The 27,334-nt window shown below is 40.4% G+C and overlaps 1 protein-coding gene across 2 annotated transcripts in view; it reads left to right on the top strand.

Annotated features, from left to right (window-relative positions):
• The window catches only part of PRDM2 (PR/SET domain 2), a 65,199-nt gene that overhangs the window by 5,003 nt on the left and 32,862 nt on the right, over positions 1-27,334 (top strand). For both annotated transcript variants that reach the window (XM_088178823.1, XM_088178824.1), the window contains exons 2-6: positions 1,710-1,778; positions 9,069-9,186; positions 9,458-9,561; positions 12,774-12,926; positions 18,529-18,655. In XM_088178823.1, the coding sequence (XP_088034949.1) occupies positions 1,770-1,778; positions 9,069-9,186; positions 9,458-9,561; positions 12,774-12,926; positions 18,529-18,655 (511 nt within the window). In that variant the 5' untranslated portion in view covers positions 1,710-1,769. The remainder of the gene's footprint in view (positions 1-1,709; positions 1,779-9,068; positions 9,187-9,457; positions 9,562-12,773; positions 12,927-18,528; positions 18,656-27,334) is intronic.

Raw genomic sequence — 27,334 nt, 5'->3', positions numbered from 1 at the left:
CTGTGGCATGGAGGGAACGATGATCTTTGGGTAAAAGGGAGGAGAAAAGGCAGAATTGGGCAGGTGGAGACAGTACCAACAGAAACTCAGGTTTGTGTAACAGCATAAACTCGTGCCAGCCACAGCCTGGTGCTCCTCAGGCTGTGCTACAGAAGATATTCTGGCTTTTCTTGACTTTGTGTGAATAACTGGATAAAAATATTCTAACAGGATAGAAAAATGAGACATTTGATACTAAAAGTAAATTTGGTTTCATACCAGGAAATTATTGAACGCCTCTCCTGCTACACAAATGATTTCATTTATAAAACGGTGCAGGGGTTTTGTCACAATGAACAATGAATAAGATTGCTGGATTTTCCCTGATGCTCAGGCCCCAGCTTCAGTACAGATGTTTATAGTGACTGCAGTAGTGAAATAAGCCAGCATGTTAGTAATGCTGCATTCCAGAAGGAATGCTTTCCTTTGGATGTGTACAAGCTGTTCGCATGGAGCTCCTTAGCCCAGAAGTCTTCTCTGCTGGCAAACTTTAAATCCCTCAGAATCACTTGCAAAAGTGGAACAGAAATACAGATGTTTCAGCTCTTTGTTTAAATGCTCGTGTAGTATGGAAACTCTGGGACAAAAGGAGTTAATCCTGGAAGAGCTGTTACAACACAAATACCATTTCCAAGGACGTTTTTCCTTTTCTTCTGGATTTCTTAAGCAGTGTAACATTTGAATGATGCTTGGCAGTGTTGTCACTTTTGCACAGCATTAAGAATTCTTTCAGTGCATAGATGTGAGGGATTATGTGAAATTTATTTGGAGTAGATTTTGCTTGGGCATATTTTAAATTAAATATTAGTACTTATGCAGAATACTTAGTAAAAAATGCAGTTGATCATTGTTACAGTTGGAAAACTAAAGACAGGGGAGAAACAGCAGTAGATGAATAAAGTGCTTTAAGTGATGAGGGACCAGTTAATTTTCAAAAATGGGGGATGTTAATTTATTGAAAATTTTGTATGACAATGGGACTAAAAGTGTTTATGGCCTAATTTGCAAAAAAGCTGTTTTTTATACATTCACAAAGAAAGGAAGTGAGTTAATCTCGACCCTTAGACATGGCATCATTCTGATTAATTTTCTCTCAAGCTGGGAGTTTCCAAATTTGATGCCTATTTTAACTAGGGATTTTTGTCAGATACCTTTTGAAATTTCAGGCTTTTATGAAAAAGGAATGTAAAATGCATTAGTGTAATAAAATACCTCATTACAGCTCAATTCAAGGAATATTTTTCTGTTTCCAATATAGAAGAGTAGGGACTCAATACATGCATTTTCTAAATTTGAAAACCACATAGGGCCTTCCATAATGCTTTGATATAAAATTCTATGGAGATCTGACTTCTTAAGTTCTTAAAAGTACTCAGTCTTGAGCAAACGAACTTACTTTGAAAAGCAAATGGAACAGCCTTACCTGAGCACATCTGTTACATCATCATTTAAAGCAGGAAAAAGATTCATGTGAAATATCCATTTTGAGATTATTCAGACACATTTGAGCTGTAATAACAAAACTGTAGCTTGGAGCAGAGTTTTTTTCTAAAGCAAAATGCTCCTTTTCTACAGAAAATTTAGGAAGAGAAACTACAGCTCTGTGTGTGCTTCAGTTCAATGTGAGTTGTACATAGGCACATATTACAATTGTCTGTTTTTCTTTGTAGGTTCATGTAATCAAAGGAGTTTCTTTGTTATATCTTTTCAGAACACAACAGGAATTCAAAATGAACCAGGTGAGTAGAATTGTAAGACTTTATCAAAATGCTTAGCACAGTTAATTATTAATAAGAAAAGTAAATCATCCACTAAAAAACGTTCTTTAAAATCTTTGGCCTCATTAAATTTCATAATTATCCATTCTACAGCATGTATGTTTCTGAGATGTCTGTTATTTCATGGATTCGAGGTTTTTGTGAATTTCCTTTAGCAGTGTGGAAGTTATTACTCCTGGCACCTCTTCTAAGAACGCTGCTCCAGAAAATTCTATTTCCTCCTGAAGCTGTACATAATAATTCAGTTCCTTATAAAAGTGGTTTGAAAATTGAAGACTTCAATTTTTTAAAATCTTTTTGTAATCACATTCCTTTTTCAAATGTGCAGTAAACAATCTGCCACAAAATGACTGATTGGAAAATGCCACACTTCTGAAATCTGAAGTGTTTCTCCTAGAACCAAGTGGAAATCACATTTCCTTTGTGGAGCAGCACTTTGCTGTGTGCATCACGAGTATCCTGACTGGAGGGTGTTGTTCTAATCAGCACCAACTGCAGCATTTTATTCTGCATGTGTGTATCCAAGTAGGAATTGTCCATCAGTTTGTCTGTCACACACAATTGTGTTACTTAGAGATTTAGAAAAAGTACATGTTGCCTCAAATTCTTCTCACAGCTCCTCCTCTCTCTGCCTGATCTTACCAAGCCACTTTGGCATGGGACTGTGACCATAGGGTATCTGACTGCAGGAAAGGCATTTTTACTTTGCTGAAAAACTCAGCCATGAACAGAAGCTTTACACAGTTGTATAAACTGCTTTGTATAATTCAATGTCTGTAGCTGATGTGTGCTTTTATTATCCTTATTTGAGCAGCAGCAGGCCTGAGTGCAGTTAGCATTTGCTGAAGTGTCTTTTCTGTGAAGTCACAGAGGTATATGCATAAGTAATGACAGCATGGAATGGGTTGGTGGGATGTTTACTGTTGCTTTTTTCCTCTGATTTAAAGTAAAAAGTCTTCAATATATTTGTACTATTAAAAAGGTAAAAAGCAAAATATAATCTCTATCAGAGTGTTGAAATATATATTATGAAAAAGCATACTTGTATTATATCTATAGACAAATATGGATTATATATATAAAATAGAAATTACATTTGGATTAGCACACTTTTAAACATTACTAGTTTGTTTTGGGGGGCAGGATTAACTGCTGCTTCAAAATTTCTATTGAGAATTGAAATTTTTTGGCCTCTAAGAGTTGTCTTGATGCACTCAGTGGCATGAAGCCAGCAGCCTATTGCTCTGTCTGCTCGAGGAATAATCCTTATTAGTCATTCCAGTAAGGTTTGGATTCTGCTAAAACTCTCAGAAGTGTAGCTCCTAATCTGTAATTATTACTATTGGCTGCTTCCTTCCCACGTGTGTGCCCATGTCCCCTCGTGTCCTGTCTGTTGTGTTCCCACACCCTGTGAGAAGAAACAGCCTCACTTTTAAAATTCCCAAGGTTTGTTAAACCTTAACAAATCCAGCAAAGGGCTGAATAAGGAAAGAGAGGAAGCACTGGGAGTGTATGACCATGTGCCATTGCTCATCTGTAAAATGGCTGCTCTGCCTTTTGTAGCCCTGGTGTTGCATGAGCCAGCCCTGGCTCCTCCCAAAGTCTGTCAGTCAACTCTTCCTTGCCATTTTTTATTGGAGACTCCTTTCTTGCAGCTTGAGGTGTTGTCACACCGTGTCCCCCCAGCAGCAGGCTGTCCCCTCCCATGCAGGGGGCACATGGGCACACCCTCCCTCCCTGTGTGACTCTCTCACACCCAAGGCTGTCTGGTGGCAGCAATACCGAGGGAGGGGAAGGGGACTGTGGGGAGAACAGAGACACCAAATCACAATAACATAACTGTACATCAATAAAACTTCTCTTAACATGCACACAATATTCATCCCTTAATTGCTAGAGCCAATCCATCACATTAACTATCTATAACAAACCCCCCTTTCCTTTTTATATAACTCATTTGGCTCAAGCAATTAACCTTCATTTGCGATTTTGATGATCCAGTCATGCCTCTCTTATGTTGAATTTGATTTTTGGATGAGTCATAATAGGATCTGTTGATGTGAGTGAGGACAATGGAAAAAGGAAAAGAAACTTAGGGTTTCTTCGAGCCAGTCAGTCACATTACCTATCTATAACAACCATGATTTGTTTCTAGAATTAAGTCAGATTTCTGTGCTGTATCAAAAGTCCTCATTTTTCTGATGGGAACTGCTGATCTCATTTATGCCATGCTGTGATGTGTGTCATCTTACAGTTGAAGGGTGAGATGAGACTTCCTCAGGGACTTCTTGGTGTTTCTGGCTTTCACCTTTGGTTTCCAAAGCTTGTGGAGCCCATATGGCTTTTAATTGTTCACTGACCATTCATATTAAGTGTGTATTTAGCATCAACCCTGTGGTGTTTTTTTCTTGCAGTGCCCTTGTCATTTCATTCACTGTTGGCAAGTTGTAGTGCCAGGTCTGTATAAGAAATGTTTTTTGCCTGATGCCAAAGATCTTTCAAGTGTTCTCATATTTCTTTCATTCTGCTTGTCTCTGCTTTTGGTGTGACTTTGGTGACCATGAAACTAACTGGGCTGGTGTTGATTTGATTTATATGAAAAGACTGGTAGTTTTGTGTTAGTTTTAATCTTGAAGTAGTGAAGGAAAACCTTTTCTTAAATTATTTAATATGGCATTCTTGTTGTAAGGAGAAGAAGGATTAAAAAAGCCCCATCTGTAGTTGGAGTTCATGTTTTTGGGTTTCTTGGAAGATTGCTGTCTCAGGATAGGCAGTATGTGCCATCTTTTAAAAAGAGATCTTCCTCTAATATGTAAATTAGTTCATCAGTATAGCTGAATAATTTATTTTAAAAACTCCAAGCACGCATGGGGTTTGATTGGTAGCATTATGTCAGAGTGCAGTAAGACAGAGTAGGAGGAATTTGGGTTGTGCTGGGTAAACAGCATGGGCAGTTACTCAGGAAGTGCTGAGGAATACAGGAACAAAGCACACCTGCACTTGTACTGAAACTTCCTCCCCCCATTCCTGCTAAATTTTTCAATGATTATTTCAGATATTTCCAATACATCTTTAATTTTCAAGCATACAAATTGTGTGAAATTGTGGCAAAGAGGGGTAGCCAGGTAAGCCTGGACAGGGAGAGCCCTGTCTGCTTTTCTGTGCTAGCTGCCTCAGCTGCCCTTCCTCAGCTGCTTCTTGTAACTTCCCTGCCACTTCCTCCCTTCCTCCCTCTTCAGTGGCATCCTTTCCTTTATCTTCTCATTTATCCTAATCCTCTTTCCACCCTAACATGGCACTAACTGGCTGGCTGTCATTTATTGCACTGTTCAGGATGCTTCCTTTCCTTTTCACTCTAATCTTTTATCACCTGTAAATATCTTGTTGCAGGTGCCTTTTGTACCCTGCTTAAATACTGTTTGTAACCGTATAAACTAATCTGTGGTTGATTCATGAATACAATTATGTTGAAAGTGGTGTGAAAAGTTGCTTAATGCAGTAAAAGGTACTCTAAGAGTGTCTGGACTCTGGATTTGATGCAAGCAGGAAAAGATTGTTTCAGTTAAGGCACCACTTCAGCCGTCAAGTGATCCTTTGGCATTGTTCTAAAGTCACTTCATAGTGGCTGATTTAAATGCCAGAATGTAATTTTCTGATGAACTTCAGAGTAAAATGCTCAAAAGTAAAATAAGCGTTAGGTGTTTTTGTATTCTAAATTGCAGCCTTGGAAGGAGTGAATAATACTGTGTTAAGGCTTTAGATAAATGCAAAAGTTTGGCTGTAGGACATGCACAAGTGCACTACCCTTATCAAGAGCTGAATTTTCTAAACAGAAGAATAAATGTGATTGTTAAGTCTTGGTAGAAAAGTGATTGAAATACAGTATTTCTTTTTGGTAGGCAGACATTGCTTGGGGACAAGTTGTGATCTGGAAAGTGTTTCAAGTAGCTACATCTAAATTGCAAATAAAAAGAGATTGCACTGATTTAACTGAACTAAATTGTTAATTTCACTGTTTTGAATTTGATTGCTTATTACCATTCATTTGAGGTGTGAAATGTATTGTTTGTAAAGGCCATGTCCAGTTTTCTAGTACTTGTGAAATCCATTGATATAAAAGTGCTGGATGAGTCTGAGTGTTGTGTTCTCTGAATGTCCTGCTAAGCTCTGATTTAGGTCGGTAGATGCACAATAAATTTCTGATTGTATGCTACTCCATACAAATACACTTCTTAAATGGTAGAACAGTTTGGGGATATTTGCAGTTAAAAGGTGTGACTATTAAGGAATAAACTAGGAAAATCAAAGATGTTTCACAGTGATGTACACTTCAGTCTGAATCAGGTGAGTGTGTTCTGATAGGTTAAAATTTATTTGCAGGGTTGAGATTTGAGATTTTCAGCTGCTCATCAAAACACCAAACCAAAACCAACACTCACTCTTCTGATGCCTTGGATTTTAGCTTTTCTATTTTTTATATTCTCTGCTGCTTGGTGTGTAATTCTGAAACTTCATATTAGGTGTTAGGAAATTCTCTTCACAGAGTAATTAGACAGAACAGTCCCTTCCCAGCTAGAGAATCAAGGACAACTGGAACCCAGAAAGCAGAAACAATGGCAAGGGAGAGGGGGGCAAGCCAGGGGGCTGAGACTTCATAAACTGGGGCTGTGGTTGGACAACTGACCCCAATATGTAGATGAACCAAAACTTTAAAAAGTGTAAAAACTCATGACTGGGATCCATCTTGGGCTTGATTTGGATGTAGCCCCAGGCAGGCTCTTGCAGTGCCCAAGGTGGATCCTTTCAATTAATTCCTGTTTTATTCCTTTTGCTCTGTCTAGTCTCTGTCCCAGGTCAGCCTTTCCAGGCATCACTCCAAAGAAACCAAACCCCCAAATGAAACCCAGCCAAAAAACCATCCTGCTTTTAGCTTGAAACTGCAAGTGCACCATTCTGAGAGCTGTCAGCCATCCTTTTCTATTTCTGTGTAAAAATTGTTAGAAACCACTGGGAAAAACCAGCTTGTTTCTCCCCAGATGAAATGCTGGGTAATGTACTGGGAAGAAGTTGAGGTTTCTTTGAAATGCTGAGAAGAGCATGTTTCTTTTTCAGCTGAGACATGGCTTCTTGCCTATCAGTTCAAGGCAAACAGATGTCTGAAAATCAGGCTGCTTTCATCAATATTTTTCCTTTTGGTTGTCAGAAGAGCAAAATAAAGCTTTGCTGTGCTTTGAATAGCTTTTCAGCTATTCTAGCTAATGAATAAGTATTTATCCCTGGTGTCTGCACTCTTGCATGGGAAGGGATTTCTGGCATTCTCTCCCTTCCATGGTTTCCAATTTGGGGGTCTTTCTCCCCTACAAATAGCTCTCTGGGAGCTCTCTGTGCAGCTGTTAAGGCTTATGAAGGCAGCACTAGAATAACCTTGCTCTGACTCCAGTTTTATAATTTTCATCGTTGTTGCAATTAAAACTGGCAGAAGATTTGTTCTTTTAACTCCACTCAGGAAATTGGGTTTTCAAATGTAAGCACCCTGACAAAGACTGGGTGCTGAGGAGCAAGGGCTGAGAAGTTTTATCTGTTTTATTTTAGAGAGGAAAAAAAATGAAATTGGGTAGCACATTGAGATGCATTTTAAAATATATGTCCAGTAACCTTTCAGTGTATTTCAAAACTACTCACTGGAAAGTACTCTGAGTATTACTCAGTAGTTTATTAAGTATGTGGAAACTACTATTGTATCTGCTTTATGGTTATAGGTACAAGCCAGAGTAATTGCCAAAAAAATTAAAGTTTATTTGGAAAAATTTCTTAGTTTAACCTCTTCCTAAAATTGTGTTCAGGAGTCAAGTATAACATCCTTAATATTAGAGTTGTTCCTGCCATTACCACCAGTGTTTGTTCCTGAGCAGAATTATTAGAGGTCCATATCAGAAGGCAGGGAGTTATTTTAGGGCATGTGGTTCAATAAAAGCTTAGTTTTCACCAAGCACAGTTCTTTCAGAATGTGAATGGATTTTATAAGAAACTTTGCATTTGTGTAACTTTGAAATTCTGGTAATTTCTGTCAGAAATAGTGTTTTGTTAATTCTAAGTGGGTAATAGGGAGCAGGTTATTTTATGACAAGTGTAGTAGTAATACTATAAGAATAATACTGAACCTTGGAGGCTCCATAAAATGGAACTAGTCACTTACTGGACAGTAAATAATTTATTAGATTTATATTGCCTATCAAACTTTAATATAAAAATATCTCAAAACTTCTTGTATTAATTATAAGCTGCTGTCTAAAGTTCTGAGCTGTTACTTGACGTAGGAAATGCGAGTAACATTTATGATACTGAAATAATTATTATTAAAACCCTTTTATTCTCTTGTTGCAGAGCAGTAAACTTGACATGCACATACTTTAATCAGCAAGAACTGTGGTGACAGCACAAGGGGAATGGAGAGTAGGTTTGGATTGGCCATGAGAGGTGGGAGGCCATGGCAAGGGTGCTCAGAGAAGCTGTGGCTGCCCCTGGATCCCTGGAAATGTCCGAGGCCGGGTTGGGTGGGGCTGGGAGCAGCCTGGGACAGTGGCAGGCAGCTGTGCCAGCTGTGCCAGCTGTGCCAGCTCAGCAGCTTTAGGCAGGCTATCAGTAGCATCACTTGTCTATTCCTTTATCGGGTGTTTTGTCAACTCTGCCACATCTTCTCCTCACCCTCAGGACGTTTAACTTTGGGATTGATGGGTCTGCCTGGTTTTAGCATTATTCAACCCCCTCCATTCACTGATGGGTTTGGAAATGGGGCATTGTACTGTCCCATTCCAGGCAGAGCATCCTGCTAGGCTGTGGCAGAGTGGATGGGGTATCCCAAGTGCAAGTTCTCCTGGTTAATTTACTGCAGCATGCTCACTTCAATCCACAGAGCAAATAACTTTTCAGATTTTTTAACTGTATGCACTTTTTGAAACTTTGAGTTTAGTTTTTTTCTGAAGTCACTTTCTCACAAGGGGCACTTTGTCACGTAAGGCAAGATAAGAACCTTCGTTAGATTGGTTTTGGGGGACTGATTAGTTTGAGTATGCTTGGAATCATTCTTTGAAAAAGGGAAATAATTGCTAATATATGAAATTATCCTCAGTGCGGTGAGTTTGGAAATTTTACTTTCATTGCAAGCCAGAAGGTTGTGAAGTTCGTGTGGGTTGATCACCTGTTGTGGAGTTGCTTTTGCCTGTTAATGGTGGTTGGCTTTTTGACTCACAGACCACAACTGACTCCCCTGTTGCTGTGGAGACCTTGGATGATGTTCCTGAGCACGTGCTGAGGGGCCTTCCTGAGGATGTGAGGCTCTTCCCATCTGCTGTTGACAAGAGTCGGCTTGGTGAGTGCTGCAGCTGTGAAAAGAGAAGGAAGATTATTTTTTTTTACAGTAACTCACATAAACTGGAGTTACTGTGAAAGCCTGGTGCCCCCCTGTGCTGGGCAGAGATGATGTCTGGTGTATTTGTCTGAAATAATTCCTCTTGGGAAGAGTGGACAGCTCCCCAGTCCAAGACAGACACATGTAATGATCTTAGGAATATGAATTTTGAATAGAAGATTTGCTTGGAATAACTTAGATTAGTTTTAACTCCTGATATGTGTCTCCTCAGGTGTCTGGGCAACAAAGTCAATTTTGAAAGGCAAGAAGTTTGGACCATTTGTTGGTGACAAGAAAAAAAGATCACAAGTTAAGAGCAATGTGTACATGTGGGAGGTAAGAAACAGCTTGTAAATAGAAAAATGTGCCTGTTATCCAGTCAATATTTTCTATTCAGACTTTATTTTTCCAGACATTTTAGAAATAAACTTGATGTAAGGTAATTTCCATCTGTTACTGCCATTACTAAAGGTTATTTATAGACACTGGGATGGAAGAACTATTCTGAATTAAAAGCTTTATAAACCATTGGCATTGTTTGAAATTGCTCTATTCCTTATATTCTGTGTGTGGATCACAGCTGCCCGTAAGAGTTGTTGCTGATCTTTGTTGGCTTGAACTCTTGAGTGCAACTGAGTGCTGTCAACTGCTTATGAAATTAAGGAAATCAGGAGGATGTAGAATCTCTTGAGGAAGCCACATCTCTCCTCATTTAGCTCTTTGAAAACCAGTTTTTGGAGTTTTTGTAAGAGTTCTCAAGTGTTGCAGTATTTCTTGTGCTGGGCTTGCCTTGAAGCAAGTGCTGTCTGGGCAGCTGAGCAGCTCTGGAAGCTGCACTGGTAGTCAGGAGACTTGGATATTATGTAGATTTCAAAATGTAAATGTCATAATCTGGAGCTGAATCCCATCTACAGTGTCTTTAAGGCAGTTCATTTACCACTTCCAAAGGCTTCTCCAGTCTTTCTGAAGACAAACATAAGACATGGTTTTAGCAAAATTAATAGTTGGGGGGGGAAGGGTGGAGGAATGTGGCAAAGAATGTTCTGGAACGTGGATTTTTTAGGCTGAGTCTCTGTTAATGGTCATCCGTCCTTCTGTCCCCTTGCTTGCAAAAATGGAACTCCCTAAAACACTAAAAACATGCACAGAGCTTAGAGTTAACCTCTATCACAGGAATTGATCTAGGACATTCTCATAAATGCAAATTACCCTTTAGAAAAGCAATACAGTTTTCAAGTGTAATGTTTGTTGCACTGAGCTCTGGCTATCACAAACTCCACTGTGTGTATCACAGTTCTGATCTGTTACAGGAACATTTGGGGAGATTGGATCAGTCAGGTAAATTATTGACCTTACAATTGTGGTTCTCAGTGCTGGATGCTGAATGTTCCTGGTGGATATTTTTTCAGTTAGTGTTGAGAAGTGATAGTTGCAAGCCAGCTGTTTGAGAGTTTCCTGGTTTGCAATGCAGGTGATAATGGGAACCCTTGTTAGATTCCAGAGTAATTGTGTGTTGCTTTAATAGTGATTTTAGAGTTAGGAAAAAAGCAGCTAAAATGAGACTGCAACAGTTAGTCCCATATGCTGATACCTGAAACCAGTCCAGAATCTCAACTGTCAGAAAAGATGGTTTGTAGAAGGATGGTGCTGTGTAGGAGCAGTTCAGGACATGGACCCTCTAGTTGGGGAACAACCTTTTCCACAGGTGTTCCATCTGCTTCTCTAGTCAAATTAATCTGAATAAAAAATAAGGCTTCTAAAACTGGCATCTCCAGTCAATTTTAATGATTTTGAACTGTCATACAAGAGGCTCATTGTGAAAAAGATGAGTTGTGTCAGTGTATGCCTCTGGTGTCTGAGGAGAGAACATATTTTCCTTTTCTACTGGTAAAAAAAGCCACAGTTGGGAAGATGAGAACAAGTGTTTGAAAAGGAAGGGAAATGCTGGTTTGGAATGACTGGCACATCTGTGCTCAGTGGGTTTTATTGTGGATACAGGAATCCCCTAAAGTCACAATGCTATGGAGAGCAGTTGGAGCTATTTTCTTTCTCACAGTGCATAAGTCCTTTAAACAGTGTTCTGTAAATTAGACTGTTACATTCTGTAAATTAGAAAAGCAATACAGTATTTTGATTTGTGGAAAACTCATAATAAAGTAATATAAAAACATAATAGGGTTATATATATATATAAAAGTAATCAGTAATTACATTTAGACATATATTCCATATCTGTGTAGCTCTCCCACAGCATTCTTTGGCTCCTCTCTTCCATTTTAACCAAAAGAATTCCTTTTGCAATCTCACCTGGGATGTTGTTTATGCTCTCATATTGCAAGGGCTGGGTGTGCTGGTGAGCATTCTTTCAAAAGTCAGCTGATGAAATCCATGCTGGGAATAGTTTAAGTAAGGGAGATGTTTTCTGTTTACTTGGGAAGAAACTAAGATGGTTGTATATTTATTAAAGCTTCACTTTTATTGATAAAATTCTATTTCATTAAATCAACAGTATTATCAGCACCAAAAAAATTGAATTTATTAAGTAGGGATTTTCTAAGCTGTTGTAGAAGTGTACATAAGATTGAAATTGGAGAACAGTTTGAAAAGCCTTGGAATTACTTGTAAAGTATCAGAAAATAAAAAGCTACAACATTTTTGGACTCCTGGAAAAGCAGAGAAGGAAAAATACCACTGATAGCTCTTGTTATGGGCATCTAACTTGGATTTTAAGAAGAGTGGGAGATGTATAACATCTTGAAAGAGAAGCAGAGTCAGCTGGCATCAGAAAATTGTGAAGTTGTCAAGTCCCCTTCTTGCTTTACTGCAAATCAGGAGCAGGTGTCAGCCTTTTCCCCAAGAACAAAAACCAAAGGATTTACACAGCACCTTGGAACATGCAGAATTTTTTTGGCATGGGCAGTTTTTTAAGGTGATCACAAGATTTCTGAAAAGCTAAAATGTTCTTTTATACCCTAAAGAAAGATTAAATATAAAGTACCCTTTCCCATATCTTTCCAAATAAAGCAAATACTTCTAGCTTCTATATAATTACTTTTTCCAGTTCATCAGGTGGTAAAAATAAAGCTCTGTGGCCTTCATATCATAAAATCAGTCAATTTACTAAATGCAAAATCTAGATTATCATTTCAGTCTTGCCAAACTGAATAGAAAGTGTAAAATATTTTAAGGATTTTGGCTTTTGAGCCCAAAGCCTTCAGAGGTGAGATTGCAGGCCCTGAATTGGATATCCAAAAAAAAATCCTGGATACGGCACTCGGTGCCACGGTCCAGTTGAGGTGTCAGGGGTTGGACTCAATGATCTTGAAGTTCTCTTCCAAACGCAGCCGTGGGAAGGAGTTTAACCCTTTAAGTGCGGTGGAAATGTGCAACCTCCAAACGCAGCCGCGGGAAGGGGTTTAACCCTTTAAGTGCGGTGGAAATAGATGCACAGCGTAGCTGTGCATCTATTTCCACCGCACTTAAAGGGTTAAACCCCTTCCCAGGGCTACCCAGGTGTCCTCTGTGTGTGTGTGCTGTCTGTGTCACAGGTGTATTACCCCAACCTGGGCTGGATGTGTGTGGATGCCACCGACCCCGAGAAGGGCAACTGGCTGCGTTACATCAACTGGGCTCGCTCGGGCAAGGAGCAGAATCTCTTTCCCTTGGAAATCAACAGGACCATTTACTACAAGAGTTTGAAGGTATCACCGTCTGAATGCTGCTTTGTTAGCTTTTCTTATTGATTCTTTTTTATTGTGATTTTATTAGAAAAGTTTGTTTTTTTTTTTCTTAGTATTTATAGCAAACAAAGCTTTTGAGACGTTTCGTGAAACGCGTTGGAAACGCTGCAGATGGTACCACATGTTTGGTGTAAATTCTTATCTGGCAATACAGTTGACATTAGATTTACTGTTAAATGTATCAACACTAAGTCTGTCTTACTGGGTAATGATTTGCTGTAGCACCAAATTTGATACAAACTAGAATTAAAAATTGCAGAGTATATGAAATAAGCGTTTTTTGATATTTTTGTAGATACCAAGATTTTTTTCTGCTGAGGATGTTTTTGCAGTAATCAATTATTTTTATTGTTTGACAAAGTTTGGCTGTCAAGAGAATTTTATGGGTAGCTCCATGAAACTGTTTCTCAAGGTTTTATACCATTTCAGTTTTGTTCAGGGAGTGAGGAGGAGGCAGGAAAAAGGGTGTAATTCCTGGAGCATTTTATCTCCCAAATCAAGAAAAAAAATGCTGTAACTATAATGGTGGAGCATATTAGGTTAAGAATATTGTGACTCTAAAGTATTTCTTGAATCCCTGATCAAGACCTCCTAGCAGTGAGTGTGTGTAGCTTGACTTAGGTTTTTTTGAAAATACTTTTGGTTGTTTGGGGTATATGCAGTTTTATTTTTGCACTATTGCTGTTCCTTCCATTTCCTTGTGAGGCCAACAGTATCTGTAAGTAACTGGTATTTGCTTAATAAAAAAGTGAGCTGATCCCATGCAGTTTTGAAGTTTATGGGACAATACAGCAGTAGTTCAATGTTATCTTTTAGGTCACTCAAGCTAGATTGAAGAAACCTTCTAAACACCTTTTCTGAACTTTGTAATGGCATTCAAGTAGAGGTTCACTATTGCCAGCCAGGCTACTGACTTCTCTGCAGTGTTTATTCACAGAGACAGGCTCCCAGTATGACTGTAACCAGCCTTGATTTCTCTGGACACTTTATCTTGGATTTCCTCTGCCTTTGCCCAAAGTCCCACTAATAGTCCCATTAATATGTGCTTTCTGGAGTCACTCTGACATTTTAAATTTCTCATTAAATCTTTTCTGCAAAAGTTTCAGTCCTGACAGAGACAAGCATTCACATATTTAAATTTTGTTTATCTGATGGATGATATTGTACTTTGGAAATAGCTGTACTGCTAAAAGGGGCTGAGCACTGCTAACAGAATAACAAATACCTTGTCTCAGCACTGGAATATCCTTTTGTTCTTTTGGCTGTTGTCTCTTGAAACTTATGATGAATTTTATCCTGGTCACACCTTACTGCTAACTGAGACAAAAGATGTAATAAAAAACATCTTAAATGTCCTTATCCTTTGCATGTAATGTCAGGATCTCTACACTGCCATTTCAAACCTGCTGTCAATTTACCTGCCCAGATATGAACACGTGGTTCTTTCCTGATCTTTATCATAATTCAAAAATTTAGGGGAATTCCACTTGCTGACAAATAAACAGCACAGGTTTTATTTACCCCCAAAGGAGAATTCAAGTTGCTTGTGTGCAATTTTGTTCTGCTTTACCTTGAATCATTGAAAGTATAGTCATGGGGTCTTATTTTTCCCAAGGTTTCCTTCAGCTTTTTCTAGGTTTTAAATGTGTAAATTAAACAGGGTGATTTCCAAGCCTCATTGCTGAGATAACAAAGTTCAAATTTGCTTGGTGTAGAACCACCTCAGAACTGTAGAGCTTCAACTTCCCTGTTCCCTGCTCTCAATGAATAGTCATAGAATGGAATAGAACTTGTGAGTGAGCACAAGCAAATGTTTTTCTCTTCCATCTTCTCTTCATCTTTCCTCAAGGGATGAGGGCTGCTTTGCATCTGCTTTCCCCAGGATGTCTGTGTGAGAGCTGAACTTAAACTCATGGTGCAGTTTCAGCTCTTTCTGCCTCTGCTCATGAGAGGAAGTTGCTATGCAGTGTTGTTCTGCACACAGGACAAAACCTGAATTCTAGAAAAAGTAGAATACGGTGAAAACTCAGTTTCAAAAAGTCTTCTGAAGAAGCTTGGCTATGAAACTGTCCCTGATTAAAATAAAATTAATTTGCTTGTGGGACACAGCTTTGCCCAACAGGTTTATAATACCTGAAGATCCTCCCTGTTACACAGGAGAGAGCAACATAATGTTGGGTTATAGAGTGTGAAAGATTCACACAAGTCAATGTCAGACTGTTCACTTTGGTTATGTTTGGTGAGATGAGGCCACAGCCAGGTGCAGAAGCACAATATCACAGTAAAATGCAACGTCTGTGGTGAAAAACTGATACTCTGATGAGGTCAGGCAGGCAAATGCCCATCTCAGTCTGTACCAGACACATTCGAGTGCTTGAATGTGCACAATTAATGGATTTTTAGACAATCTGTGCTGGAACCTCTTAGGTTAGGTTAGTAACTTGTTAGGATATTACTCTCAAATTTTGATCTTACTGTAAGCCTTTTGAACAGAAAATACTCAGATTAAGGACACTTAAATGTTGCAGTTAAAACAAAAAGCACAAAAAACTGCGTGGGAATAATTAACCTAATGAGCCTTCCACAATTCATACCTTTTTTAGCCAGGCTGTCCCAGCCTGACACTGCTACACCAAGGGTCTGTAGGGAATAGTTTGGAGGAGGTTGGGGTTTGGAATTGTTCCTGGAGGCTGTCATGAGGAAGAGTGGTGGTACAAGTGGCTCTTGCTCAGTGCAGTCCTCTCATCCTGCTGCTGAGGGAACAGCTTTAATTGTCTGGTTGAGAAGCTGCTGCTGCATCTCATTTTAGAAGTACAAGGTTAGAGGGCTTAATTTAGATTCTAGAGCAGTCACAATAAAACTAAATTCATCAAGTTCAACGTTAGCTCCAGCCATGCAGCCAACAAATTAGGTGCTCATTACCACCCTATGTTTGCATTGCCTGAAACCTCATCCAGATCTTTGGTCTGGCTTTGTATATTTTTTAGATGATAAGGGGTTTTTTTGCATCAGACAACTCTGCTGCATTCCTTGCTGCTCCCCAGCTCCAAGGCCATGCAAATAACTTTGCCACTATTTATCCTATCAGGCCTCTGGAAGTCAAGGAAGCCAAGCCATAGGCTTTGCTTATGTTATAACTCACTCTTCCCTTAGTTGTTGGGATCTTGCACCTCTTGTTGTTCCAGTGTCTGGGGGGTATGGTGATAATTATCACCTTCATCCTGTGCTCTGAGACCCACGAAGAAATGGGCTGTAGAAGAAAGAAATCCTACTTCTCTTCTTGATACAAAATTACCCTTTGGCTTCAGACTGGGACTGATAGGCCGAGGCCACCCTTTGCTCTGATGTCAAGACTGAAAATTGGATCTGGTCTCCACCAGCCCCGTGTTCATTAAGCCCTGAAAGAGGGGAATTAAAGCTAAGGCATTTAAATTTTTCTTGGTTTTGGGTAAAATGCTTCAGGAAATGGAGAAACAATGAGGAAGATTTAAAAAGTTAGTTAAAATCTTTGGTTTGCCAACTTGGAGACTTACTCGTTTGAGTCTGATATTTTAAGGAGCATATGAAATGAACTGATCAATAGAGTTTCTTTTGTTGGCAGTGCTGGGAGTATGAGTAGCATTTGCAGTGATGCCCATTTGACTAATTTAGTCTGTGATTTAAAAAAAAAATTATTAAAAAGAATAGAAATAATCAATTTGGAATGGCAAACAAACCTTTGATTTTTGTGGTGAAGTGGATTTATTAGGCATGTAATTATCTCTTTTCCCAATAACCCACTGTGACAGTCTTTTCCTGGATCTTTAGATTTTGTTCCAGATCCCAGCTCTAGTGGCTGTCTGAGCAGTAATTTATTATTATATTATAATTAATCAGCATTATTGAATGCTTTGTAAAGGGTAGGTATGTTTGTCCCAACCTGGCTCCTCTCTGCACAGAATTAACAGTAAATATCCATAGAAGTGAGCACTGGGATTTAAATCCATGTCACTATTTGAGGCAAACCACAATTTGGGACATTACAGCTGGAAGGTTCATGCCAAAAGTAATAATAATAACAACAACAGTGTATGAATTATTAACACGAGGACTGTATTAATAATTAACTATATAATTGTATTAATATTGACTATAACTGTATTGATGTTATCTCTGTATTGTCAGGAGCTGTAGTGATGGGCCAAGGAGCAATGGATACAAATAGAAAGAGGGGAAATTTAGGTTCAATGATGAGAAATTTTTCCCTGTGAGGGTGATGAGACCCTGGCACAGGGTGCCCAGAGCTGGGGCTGCCCCTGGATCCCTGGCAGTGCCCAAGGCCAGGCTGGACAGGGCTTGGAGCAGCCTGGGACAGTGGGAGGTGGCCCTGGCCATGGCAGGAAATGGAGCTGGATGGACTTTAGGGTCCCTTCCAACCCCTTAACATTCCAGGATTTTTCAGATTTTTTTTTCCTGTGATTTTTGGGGGTTTTTTGTGATATCTTCTTTAACGCGATTTTTTTTCTGTTATTTATTTTTGCTATTTTGAGGTGTTATTTTTGTCTTCTTCTGGTCTTTGTTTGGTCTTATCTCTTTTGTGGGGTTTTTCAAAGTTTTCTTGTGAATTTTTAAAGGGGTGATTTTTTTTAATGATTTTTTTTTTTCAGCTTGAGGGGGTGTGTGTGTGTGTGTGTATTACAATCCATGAGGACTTTTTGGGTTGTTTTTGGAGTGTTTGGGTGCTGTTTTGTGTCTGTATGTGTGTTACAATCCATGAGTATTTTTGGGGTGTTTTTGGGTGCTGTTCTGTGTCTGTTTGTGTGTTACAATCCGTATTTTTGGGGTGTTTTCGGGTTGTTTTTGGGCAGTTTTTCGTGCTGTTTCCGTGCTGTTCTGTGTGTCTGTTTGTTACAATCCATGTGTATTTTTGGGGTGTTTTGGGTTGTTTTTGGGCTGTTTCCGTGCTGTTATTTGTGTATGTGTGTGTGTGTTTGTGTTACAATCCATGAGTATTTTTGGGGTGTTTGGGTGCTGTTCTGTGTCTGTATGTGTGTTACAATCCGTGACTATTTTTTGGTTGTTTCTGGGCTGTTTCCGTGCTGTTCTCTGTGTGTGTGTCTGTGTTACAATCCATGACTGTTTTGGGGGTGTTTTGGGTTGTTTTGGGCTGGTTTTGAGTTGTTTTGGGCTGTTCTTGGGCTGGTTTTGGGTTGTTTTTGGGCTGTTTCCGTGCTGTTCTCTGTGTGTGTGTCTGTGTTACAATCCATGACTGTTTTTGGGGTGTTTTGGGTTGGTTTTGGGTTGTTTTGGAGTGTTTTTGTGTTGTTTTGGGTTGTTTTTGTGTTGTTTTTGGGTTATTTGGGGCTGTTTCCGTGCTGTTCTGTGTGTGTGACCGGCGCGGTCCGGGGGCGGGGCGGGGCGCGCTGGGCGCTGCGCTCTGCGCCCTCCGCCCGGCAGGGGGCGCGCGGGGCGGCGCCCTCGAGGCTCGGCGGGGGCCGCGCCGTGGGCGCCTCCGCAGCCGCTCCCCGCCCCGCCAACAACGCGCGCGCTGATTGGCCGCCCGCCCTGTGTTGTGTCCCGGCAGCCAATCGCGGCGGGCGAGGAGCTTTTGGTGTGGTACAATGGCGAGGACGACCCGGCGATAGCGGCCGCGATCGAGGAGGAGCGAGCGAGCGCCCGCAGCCGCCGGCACTCCCCGAAGGCCCGCAGAGGTACGGAGCGGATCGGCCCCGTCGCCGCCGCCGCGCGGCTTAGCCCGGCCTGCGGCCGCCGTGACCTTCCGCAGCCCGGGAGAGGAGGGAGGGAAGGGCCCGGCCCGGCCGGCGGCGCCGCGGGTGGAACGTGGAAGTTGTGGCTGGAAAAGTTGGGAGAGGCGGCGGGAGCGGCGCGGGAAGGGGGAATGTCCCGCTCCTTCCTGCCCGCGGGACACGCGGGGCCGCGGCAGCCGCAGCGAGCCCGCGTGGGGCGGGGGCCGAGCCCGCGGCAGCCGCGATCCCTCCTTGGGAAAGGGAGCGGAGTCCGGGGCCACCCCGGTCCATCCGCGGGAAAGGAGCTGAGCTCGGGGCCATCCCGATCCCTCCTTTGGAAGGGAGCTGAGCTCGGGGCCGCCCCGATCCCGCCTTGGGAAAGGAGCTGAGCTCGGGGCCATGCCGATCCTTCCTTGGGTAAGGGAACTCAGCTCGAGGCCACCCCGATCCCTCCTTGGGAAAGGAGCTGAGCTCGGGGCCATCCCGATCCCTCCTTGGGAAAGGAGCTGAGCTTGGGGCCGCCCCGATCCCTCCTTGGGAAGGGAGCTGATCGAGCTCGGGGCCGCCCCGATCCCTGCCTGGCAAGAGGAGGCTGAGCCCGCGGCCGTCGCAGTCTCCTGTTGGGAAGCGGGAGCGGAGCCCGGGGCCGCCGCGATCCCGCTCTGGAGAAGGGGGAGCCGGGCCCGGGGCCGCCGGGATCCTTTGGGAATGGGAGGCTGGCCCGGGGGTCGGGGGGACGTCAGTCGAGCCAAGTGAAAAATTCCGGTCCTGTTATTTCCCTGCGGTTTTTAATTTCTTGTTGTTTCTAGGCCGATCTGTTGGTTACGGAATTTCGCAGGCTGGGAATGGCTGCTCGTGGCTGACTTGGGCCGAGGAGGGAGGGTGGGACAGAGTTTCGGGTGGTATAAACGCATTATTCCCTCTGTGAATATGTATGTCAGACCAGACATCCATTATTTTTTCCATGACTAATTCAGCAGCAGGGTTTTTTAGAGTGCGTGTGCCTCCACGCGTGGCCTTATATAACTGACATTTTTGACTAACATTTTAGGCCAAAATCACAACAAAGCCTTTAGTTACAGGGAGTAGATATAAAAAAGAAATATTCACAGTTATAGCACAGATGTATCAATTCCTCTTGCATGGGAGTATGTACATTTTGGTATTCTCTGGAGGTTACAAATGAACTGAAGAAAGATAATATTTTAAGACGCATCATTGTAATTTTTTTAAAGTAAAATGTAGGGCCCGATCTTACAGTTAGTGCATTTGACTGGAACTCACATTGGAAACAAGGTCAGATATTGAAAACAGTTACTGTGTAAGTTTTTTATTTGAGATTGAGGAGGGGGGACTGTAGTGCTACACAGTTATTTTGAATAGTGTTTCACAGGTTAAGCAAATACAGACTGAAATTCAAGCACTAAGTTTTATAATCAAAAGCATATTTAGCACATATATAAGCAGCACTTGGTAAATTACAGGCTCTATTATGGTTTTTTTTCCTAAATCTGCATTATCTTAGCGAATGGAATTTGTGTGCCTATGATTTACCTGAAAGGCTAGAAAAACAACCTGCAAGAATTTGATTATATGATAAATCAGAAAAGCCAGACAGAATAATATCTAAGGTAATTTTTCATGGCATAGAAGTTTAATTTGCATTCATGAAGTTATAGGTAAAAATACCAGTAAACTAATTTGGTTTCTGGGTTTCGATTTTGTGCTCTTCTGTGGGTTTAGTGCTTTAACTCTTAGAGATTTTACAGATTTCATCATTAGGAGCAGTAAATCTATTCCCCCTTTTTATAACAAGTTTCTTAACGAGACACAATTATTGAATAAAAAGCAACCAAGTGAATACCAGTTCCAAGCTCAATATTGATGAAGCATTTGAGAATAACCAAGAATAATCTATTTATGGAGTTACACTCTTTTCTCATGGAGCAGAAAGACCAAATTCTTAGTATTTAGTTGATTTGAATTGTTTCAGTTTCACCTGTAATATGATGAGGCAATTCATTGGATATTTTGAAATTTTATAGTTCTGTGTTTCATAGGTTTCATTGGAATTATTTTTTTACTCTGCATTTACTCTGTTATTTTAGTATTTGTTGTAACATCTGCTAATATTTGCAATCCACAGCAATCTTTCTTCAAGAAATATACACTTTTTTTCCTGCAGATTTGGTAGCAGTAGCTGCAGTGAGGATTCAAAATGGTTTCTACTCATATCCCTGCTTTTGTAGAGTCAGCTCTATCCTTGGATGGGGAAGCTTCTTAACGCTACACTTGAGAGGTTTGGGGAAATAAACGAAATTATGATAAACATTATTGAAAAGTAATTAATTTAAAAATAAATAGTTGTAATTATATTTTACAAAGGGAGGGGAAGAGAAAGATTTTTGTGAATTAACTTTGTGTGTGAAAAATTGGGAGTCAGTATAAGGTAATATTTGAATTACATAGCAATATAAGAAACTTGCTAGAGAGGAGTTCCTCCAGAGGGTTGTGAAATTCCAATTCATTAGTGACCTAAACAGATCGGTAAATTTTAAAACTTTATTTTGGCTTATATTGCACACTGGTATCTTACCTGTCGAGAAGAAAATATAACCAAGTAAGAATTGGTAAATTCCAGCAACTGGGAATAGAGTGTGTTCTTTAGGAACATGTTTTCCAGAAAAGCAAAGTGACAGTTTAATACCTTGGGAATGACTAGACAAGACATTATTTGAGAGGTGTATTATGATTTAGTGATACAGACCATGTAGTTATTAGATAAAACTCATCATTATTCTATTTTCAATAAAACAAATACCCTTTTGAATTTTAATGCATCTTAGATCTTGTGTTTGAACAGTTTAAGATCCTTATCATTTGACAAATAACCTTGTTCTTGCCATCCATGTAATGAACTCTTGGCAGATCAGGAGAGGTGACCATTTCACAGGTATTAGAAATGAGCTGCTTTGCTCAGCCAGTCGAGGCTTTCACTGCTGTGACATGTGGGTGTTGCAGGAGGAATCCTCTGTCTGAATGAAGGGTGGAATGCTCAGGTGCTGTGAGGCAGGCTGAGTTCCCAGAACAGGCTGAATTTGAGCTGTGGCTGAGCCAGGAGCTGGCCTGGCCTGGGCAGACACAAAGTCCACACTGAGCTGCTCGCCCTGACCTTGAGCTGCCCTGTTTGCCAGTGATCCCTGACACGAGATCCAGAATCTCCTTTGGACTCCATCCAGCATGGCACCTGGCACTTCCTCCAGGTCCCCATCTCCCTCCTGCATCTTTTTGGTTTTGTGTTCTGCATTCGAGCTGCTTTATAGTCCCCAGGTGTTCATGTTTGATGGCTCCTGCCTGGCTTGGCTGTGGCTTGTCTTAGGTGGAATAAATCCTCTGCATCTTCCTTCTACCATGCACAGCAGCTCAGGAGTCCTGGAGGGAAAAGGTAGTTATTGCTAATTTATTTTCATACATTGGAACACTGTGTGATGTTCCTAAGGTGCATTTGAGATTTAGAAAGAAAATCAAGGTATTGAGGGGGGTGGGAATGCAACCCTTGAAAGGGAAAACCTGGTGAATTGGGTACCACCACAGATTTTTATCAGAGCCAAGCTGTTATCACTGCTTAACTACACAGTTCAGAGCCAGCAGCTGCCAGTGCATGGCCAACAATAGCTGAGATAAGGGGTTTTTTTGTTTCTTTTGCATTTTCTGAAATTTTGGATTTTTTGTTAAACATTTATCATTGTTTCTCCCAGGTTGCAGTTAATGTGCTGCCTGCTAAGCTTGTAGGGAAATTTGCTCAATCAGATACATTAGCATGAGATCTTTGATTAATTCTCCTTCTAAGGAAATTAAAAAGCTTGGGTTCAATTTGCAAGTTGGGTTCATGTGTCCTTGAGAGAAATAGTGTGGATTTTTTTTTGTCTCATCCGGGTGTTTCTGCCTTTGCATATGGCAGGAATAATTTGTAGCAGTGATCAGGAATAGTTTGTAGCAATGAGCAGTAACATTGACAGAGTGTTTCCTTCAGAAAGAACACAGGAAGCCTCTGGTTTCAGACTCAGTCATTCTGAAAAAAAGTAACTTTTCAGTAGCTAAAGTGTTGGGGTTTTTTTTGAAGAAGGGATGGTCATACATAAAGATATCCAGTGTTTTTCTCAGGCTGTTATTTGCTTTAAGCTGCTGCACAGGCTCCAAAGTGTGATCAAACAAGGCTAAAACCTCATTTCTGTTAGGGGTTATGTGGCAGATCAAAAGTCTGGTTTTGAAGGAAGAAAGATACTGATGTTTCTCAGGATGAAAGCTTGCCTTGCTTGGGTGTAATACCTCTAAAATAACCTTTTTTGGGGAGAGAGGAGAACAATGTTTTCTTTTTTCCTGTGCTTGTTTCTGTCTCTGGAGGTTTCCCTCATAGCAGGCAGTCCCAGGCTGTGGGTGCCTCCCTGGGAGCTGCCCTGGTGCCTCAGGCTCTCCACAGGGGGGAAAAGTCTTTAATTTCATTCTTCCAAAAGCACATGCTGCATAATGCAGCTGGAGTGGGTTGTGAAACCAAACGACCTCTCAGCCACGGTTGTGTCAACTCCTAAAATACTTCTCCATTGTAGTGCAGGCAGAGCACCTGCAGCAGGGTCACCTGTGTCCTGGACAGCCCCTGGTGATTGTTCAGTATGGTTTTAAAGTCTCAAACCATTGCTAATAAATCTTGTAAAGCTTTGTTGCCTTAAATGGTTCTATTCTAGTTGTGCCTTGATTTTCAGGCAGGGCATGAGCTATAGGGATACTCATAATAACTGACACTGGCCCAGAGGCAGTGTGAGGTGAAGGTGGCTGAATTAACAATCAGGTATTGGCTGTTACAAATAATTATTGTGCCTTGGTTTCTATCAGGCTGAATGCAAAGTGCAACTTCAGGCTTCTGCTTCCCACATCTAAATAAACTCTGTCATCCTGAAAGTTACACTGTTTTTTTTTCTCTTGTCTGAAAGTGTGACTGCTACAGAAACACTGTCAAATTGCTGCTGGGGAACAGGAAAATGTGGGGATAAAATAAACTGATTAAATTCTGTGATAATAGAAATCCTTGCAATTTTTTTGTTTTCTTAGGCTTCCTCATGTAGTTCCAAATAATTAGGTCGAGAGTGGCTTAAATATGCATCCTGTTTATAAAAGGTAGGCCTTGGATTGGCATCTGGACATCATCCCAAATGGAAATCATGGTCAAATTATGCCCTAATTATCTGTTTTTAAGTTACACAAGTTTATTAGGTTTGTGCTAGGACTAAGTTTAAGTTTGTTTCTAAACAGAAAAGAGCTTGTGATAAAAATTGTGTATGAGTTGGAATGAGGCTTACAGAGGCATGTGTAAGCTGTACATTAGAAGCAAGGATGTCATGAAATGATATTGTTATCTAAGCTCTATTTCCAGTAAATTTAATGTAAAACTCAGATAGGAGCTCAAGGCTAACCAATGACTGGAAAAAGACAAGGGAGGAAGGAAGAAGTCATCAAGATCATCTGGAACAAAGTCTTAAAATGGAATTTACTTTGATTTCCCCAAACCACATTGATTTTCAAGAACGTTTGTACAACTCCAGTTCAGAAGCAGCATTTGGGATGTCAAGGGTCCTTATCTCTCATGGGAGCATCTGCTGGAGAGGAACTCTTCCATCTGAGGTCTTCTGAGCAGTGCAAGTTTTCTTTTTCCCCCACATATGGGGGCCTGTGAAAGGGAGACTTGTATTACTTTAAATTCCACCTTGACGTCTCCAGCAGTGCCCCAGCTCCTGGGCCAGCTGCTCTGTGCCTCCAGCACAGCCGAGGGAAATTGGTATCACTCACCCCAGCCTTGCTGCTGCCTGTGGATTTAGGAATGGGAGAAAAGAAGCCTTCATTTCAGGAATAAAGAAATTAATTGCCTGTAGTTCAGAAAGTTTAAAAATTCAGCATTGAATTGCCTGTGTTAGCCCCTTAAACTCTGTGTTTTTAGCATAAACTTTTGGAGGTGCTACAAGCACCTTGCACACACTGTTACTTTATCTCTGTGGGGCTTTTGTATTTGACTTAAAATAACAATCTGGCCTTCATGGTTGTTATAAGTTGTATTTCTAGCTACTAACATCTGCTTAAAGGAGATGTATGTAGTTACTTAACAGAGTAAAAATTCTTAGGTTATTTGGTAACTCGGATTTGAAAACATTCTGTATTTTTTTTCATACTTTTGCATTTCAGTCACACTGCCTTAGACTGCTTTTCTCAAGTTAAAAAAGTAAAATATATCTAGACCACAGTTGTGGCATTTCCCAGCAAATTTGTTAATGCCTTCAGTTACATAATCCACAGTGGGAAGTGAAATAAGGCACCAGGCAGCTTTCTATTATTAATCAATTTTTTTTTTCAGTTGATCAGGATTGGCTTTGAAGCAAGGAGTGACCTGGAAGAAATGTTATTTCACTGCTGATTTTAAAAAAATAATCCACTGCATTTGGAAATTATTCTCCTCCTTTCTTCATAAACACTGTTTTGATTTTCCTGAAAATAAGTTAAAAGTTATTAAGTTGCTATTGAAATACTGGTTTCCTTGTAGAAATATTTTATTGTATTGGGATTTTCCAGAACTTTCTTAGACTTTTCTTCTGACTCATAGAATTGTTTAAATGTTTCTGTGGAGAAGATGTGGAGAAAATTTGGTGGTTGCTGTTTTAGGGAAGAGCTTTGAGATAGATTTGGAGGATTTGTTCCAAAATAAGAAGGGGATGAATTCCTGCAAAGTAGAACAGGCACTGTTTTCCAGAGAAACAAGTACTTTTGTTTTTTATTCCTTCAGGTATTTAGTGATTTAGAGTTGTCCTGTTGCTTATAGAATCTTAAGAGAACAAACTCCATGAGCTGCTGCCTTACATCTCACTACATCTGGGTGACTTTTGCTCACATGAAAAATCCTTTCTTGAATTGCTTTGTGTTCCCTCACATTAAGTCAAGGCTTTATCAGCCACTGTTGCTCTGTCTGTGGTTTCCTGACCCTCCTGTGCAATCTCCCACTTCAGTGTTTGTTTCCCACTTGGAGGCTCTGGGTTTATGGTGCATGCAAGGTGAAGTCAGTTATTGACTTTCAGTGTATTCTCAGGTTTTTTGCCTCCTGCTTGAACCATTTTTTTATTTAGGGAAGGCTCTAAGTTCTTGTAATAAGAATCTTCTGTACCTCTCAATCATTTCTACTGCCTTTCTCTGGATTTTATTTTTATGCCTCATCTTTTCAAAACCATTTGATCAGAGTTAATATGAATAATATTGTATGATTAACTGTACTAAAATTTTTTATTGCAATTTGCCATAGTTGTGCATTGGCCATTTAATTTACTTGTATTATTTACAGAGAATGTCTTATGCTGAGGGTATATCTGCAGGTGCCCCATGTAATTTATTATGCCGTGGTGAACAAGCACATTTAAGTTAAATTCAGGACTGTGCACACAAAGTTTTGCTGCCTGCTTTATTCATGGAGACATGCAGACTAAATTTGAGTGTGTGGCTGAGAGCTCTTCTCTTTAATGAGATCTCCTTCAGGAGGTAACTTGTGTCTATCAACTCTGAAAATTCTCACATCACTGTATTACAAACCTGAAAAATAGCAAAGAAATTTTATATTTTATTTATTAACTGTTTTGTGTATTTTTCAAATGAACAAAAAGGAAAAACATTTGTAAGACTAGAGTGTATTTATTTTTTTCAATCTGTCAAACCTTCCAATTTATTTTGTCATTGCTGCCAAGAGCCTTACACAGATTGACAGGAATGACTTTGTTCTGAAGAATTCTCACCGGCCTACACTTGCTGTGTGAGTTCCTCAAGGAAATGTTGCAGCAGACTGACTTTCTGCTTGGGTTTGTTAGCAGTTATTGAAACAAGACTCTGGTATTTCAGCATTTGTAGCTAAGAAATTAGGCAATGTCTAACCATTTAAGTATTTACTTGCCTTTTATATGGTTTTCACCTGGAAAATCACAATATTTATTTGGATCACCAGTGCCTGAGAGTTATTTAGGATGAAGCTTTGTGAGCACTTAGGAGCTTACCAGCTGTTAAGAGTTAATTCTGTTGTTACACTTTGTTATCAGAGTTCTGTGAGAGCTTTTGATTGACTATGATTAATGCTGCAGAACTTCAGAGAGGCACTGTTATTAATGTGCTGATTGACATAAAGTTATTCTAGTTGAGAGTATTATAATAGCTGAAAATCCATCATCTTGATTATTATTGCTGCAAAATGCCATGGAAATGAGTAGTCAGCTATACATTATTCTAACTCTTGTTGAGAGCCAGATGCCTCACTCGAGTCTCCTCAGATACAGATCTCGTTTTGTTTGGCAGTCCATCAGAAACAATTTGACTGTTGAATGGGAAAGGCCTGGTGTTTGTAAAAGTGACTTGATTCATAGAAATCTGGGGACGTTTTCTCAGGCATCACCATTATTCAGGGCTGAATCCAATGCAAACTTCCATATGTTGCTGCCAGTAAAAGTGCAGACTGTGGGGATGGTGAGCTGTGGTGAAGCAGCTCAGTGCAGTGATAGCTGACCTGTCCAGCTGGGATTGGGATCACAACGTCCAAACTCCCACCTTTGCCATAGTTGGATCCTCAGC

Source organism: Sturnus vulgaris, chromosome 25, assembly GCF_052056855.1.
Source record: "Sturnus vulgaris isolate bStuVul1 chromosome 25, bStuVul1.hap1, whole genome shotgun sequence".
NCBI lineage: Eukaryota > Metazoa > Chordata > Aves > Passeriformes > Sturnidae > Sturnus > Sturnus vulgaris.
The sequence above is the reverse complement of the archived record's forward strand: the minus strand, read 5'-3'. Positions and strand labels throughout refer to the sequence as shown.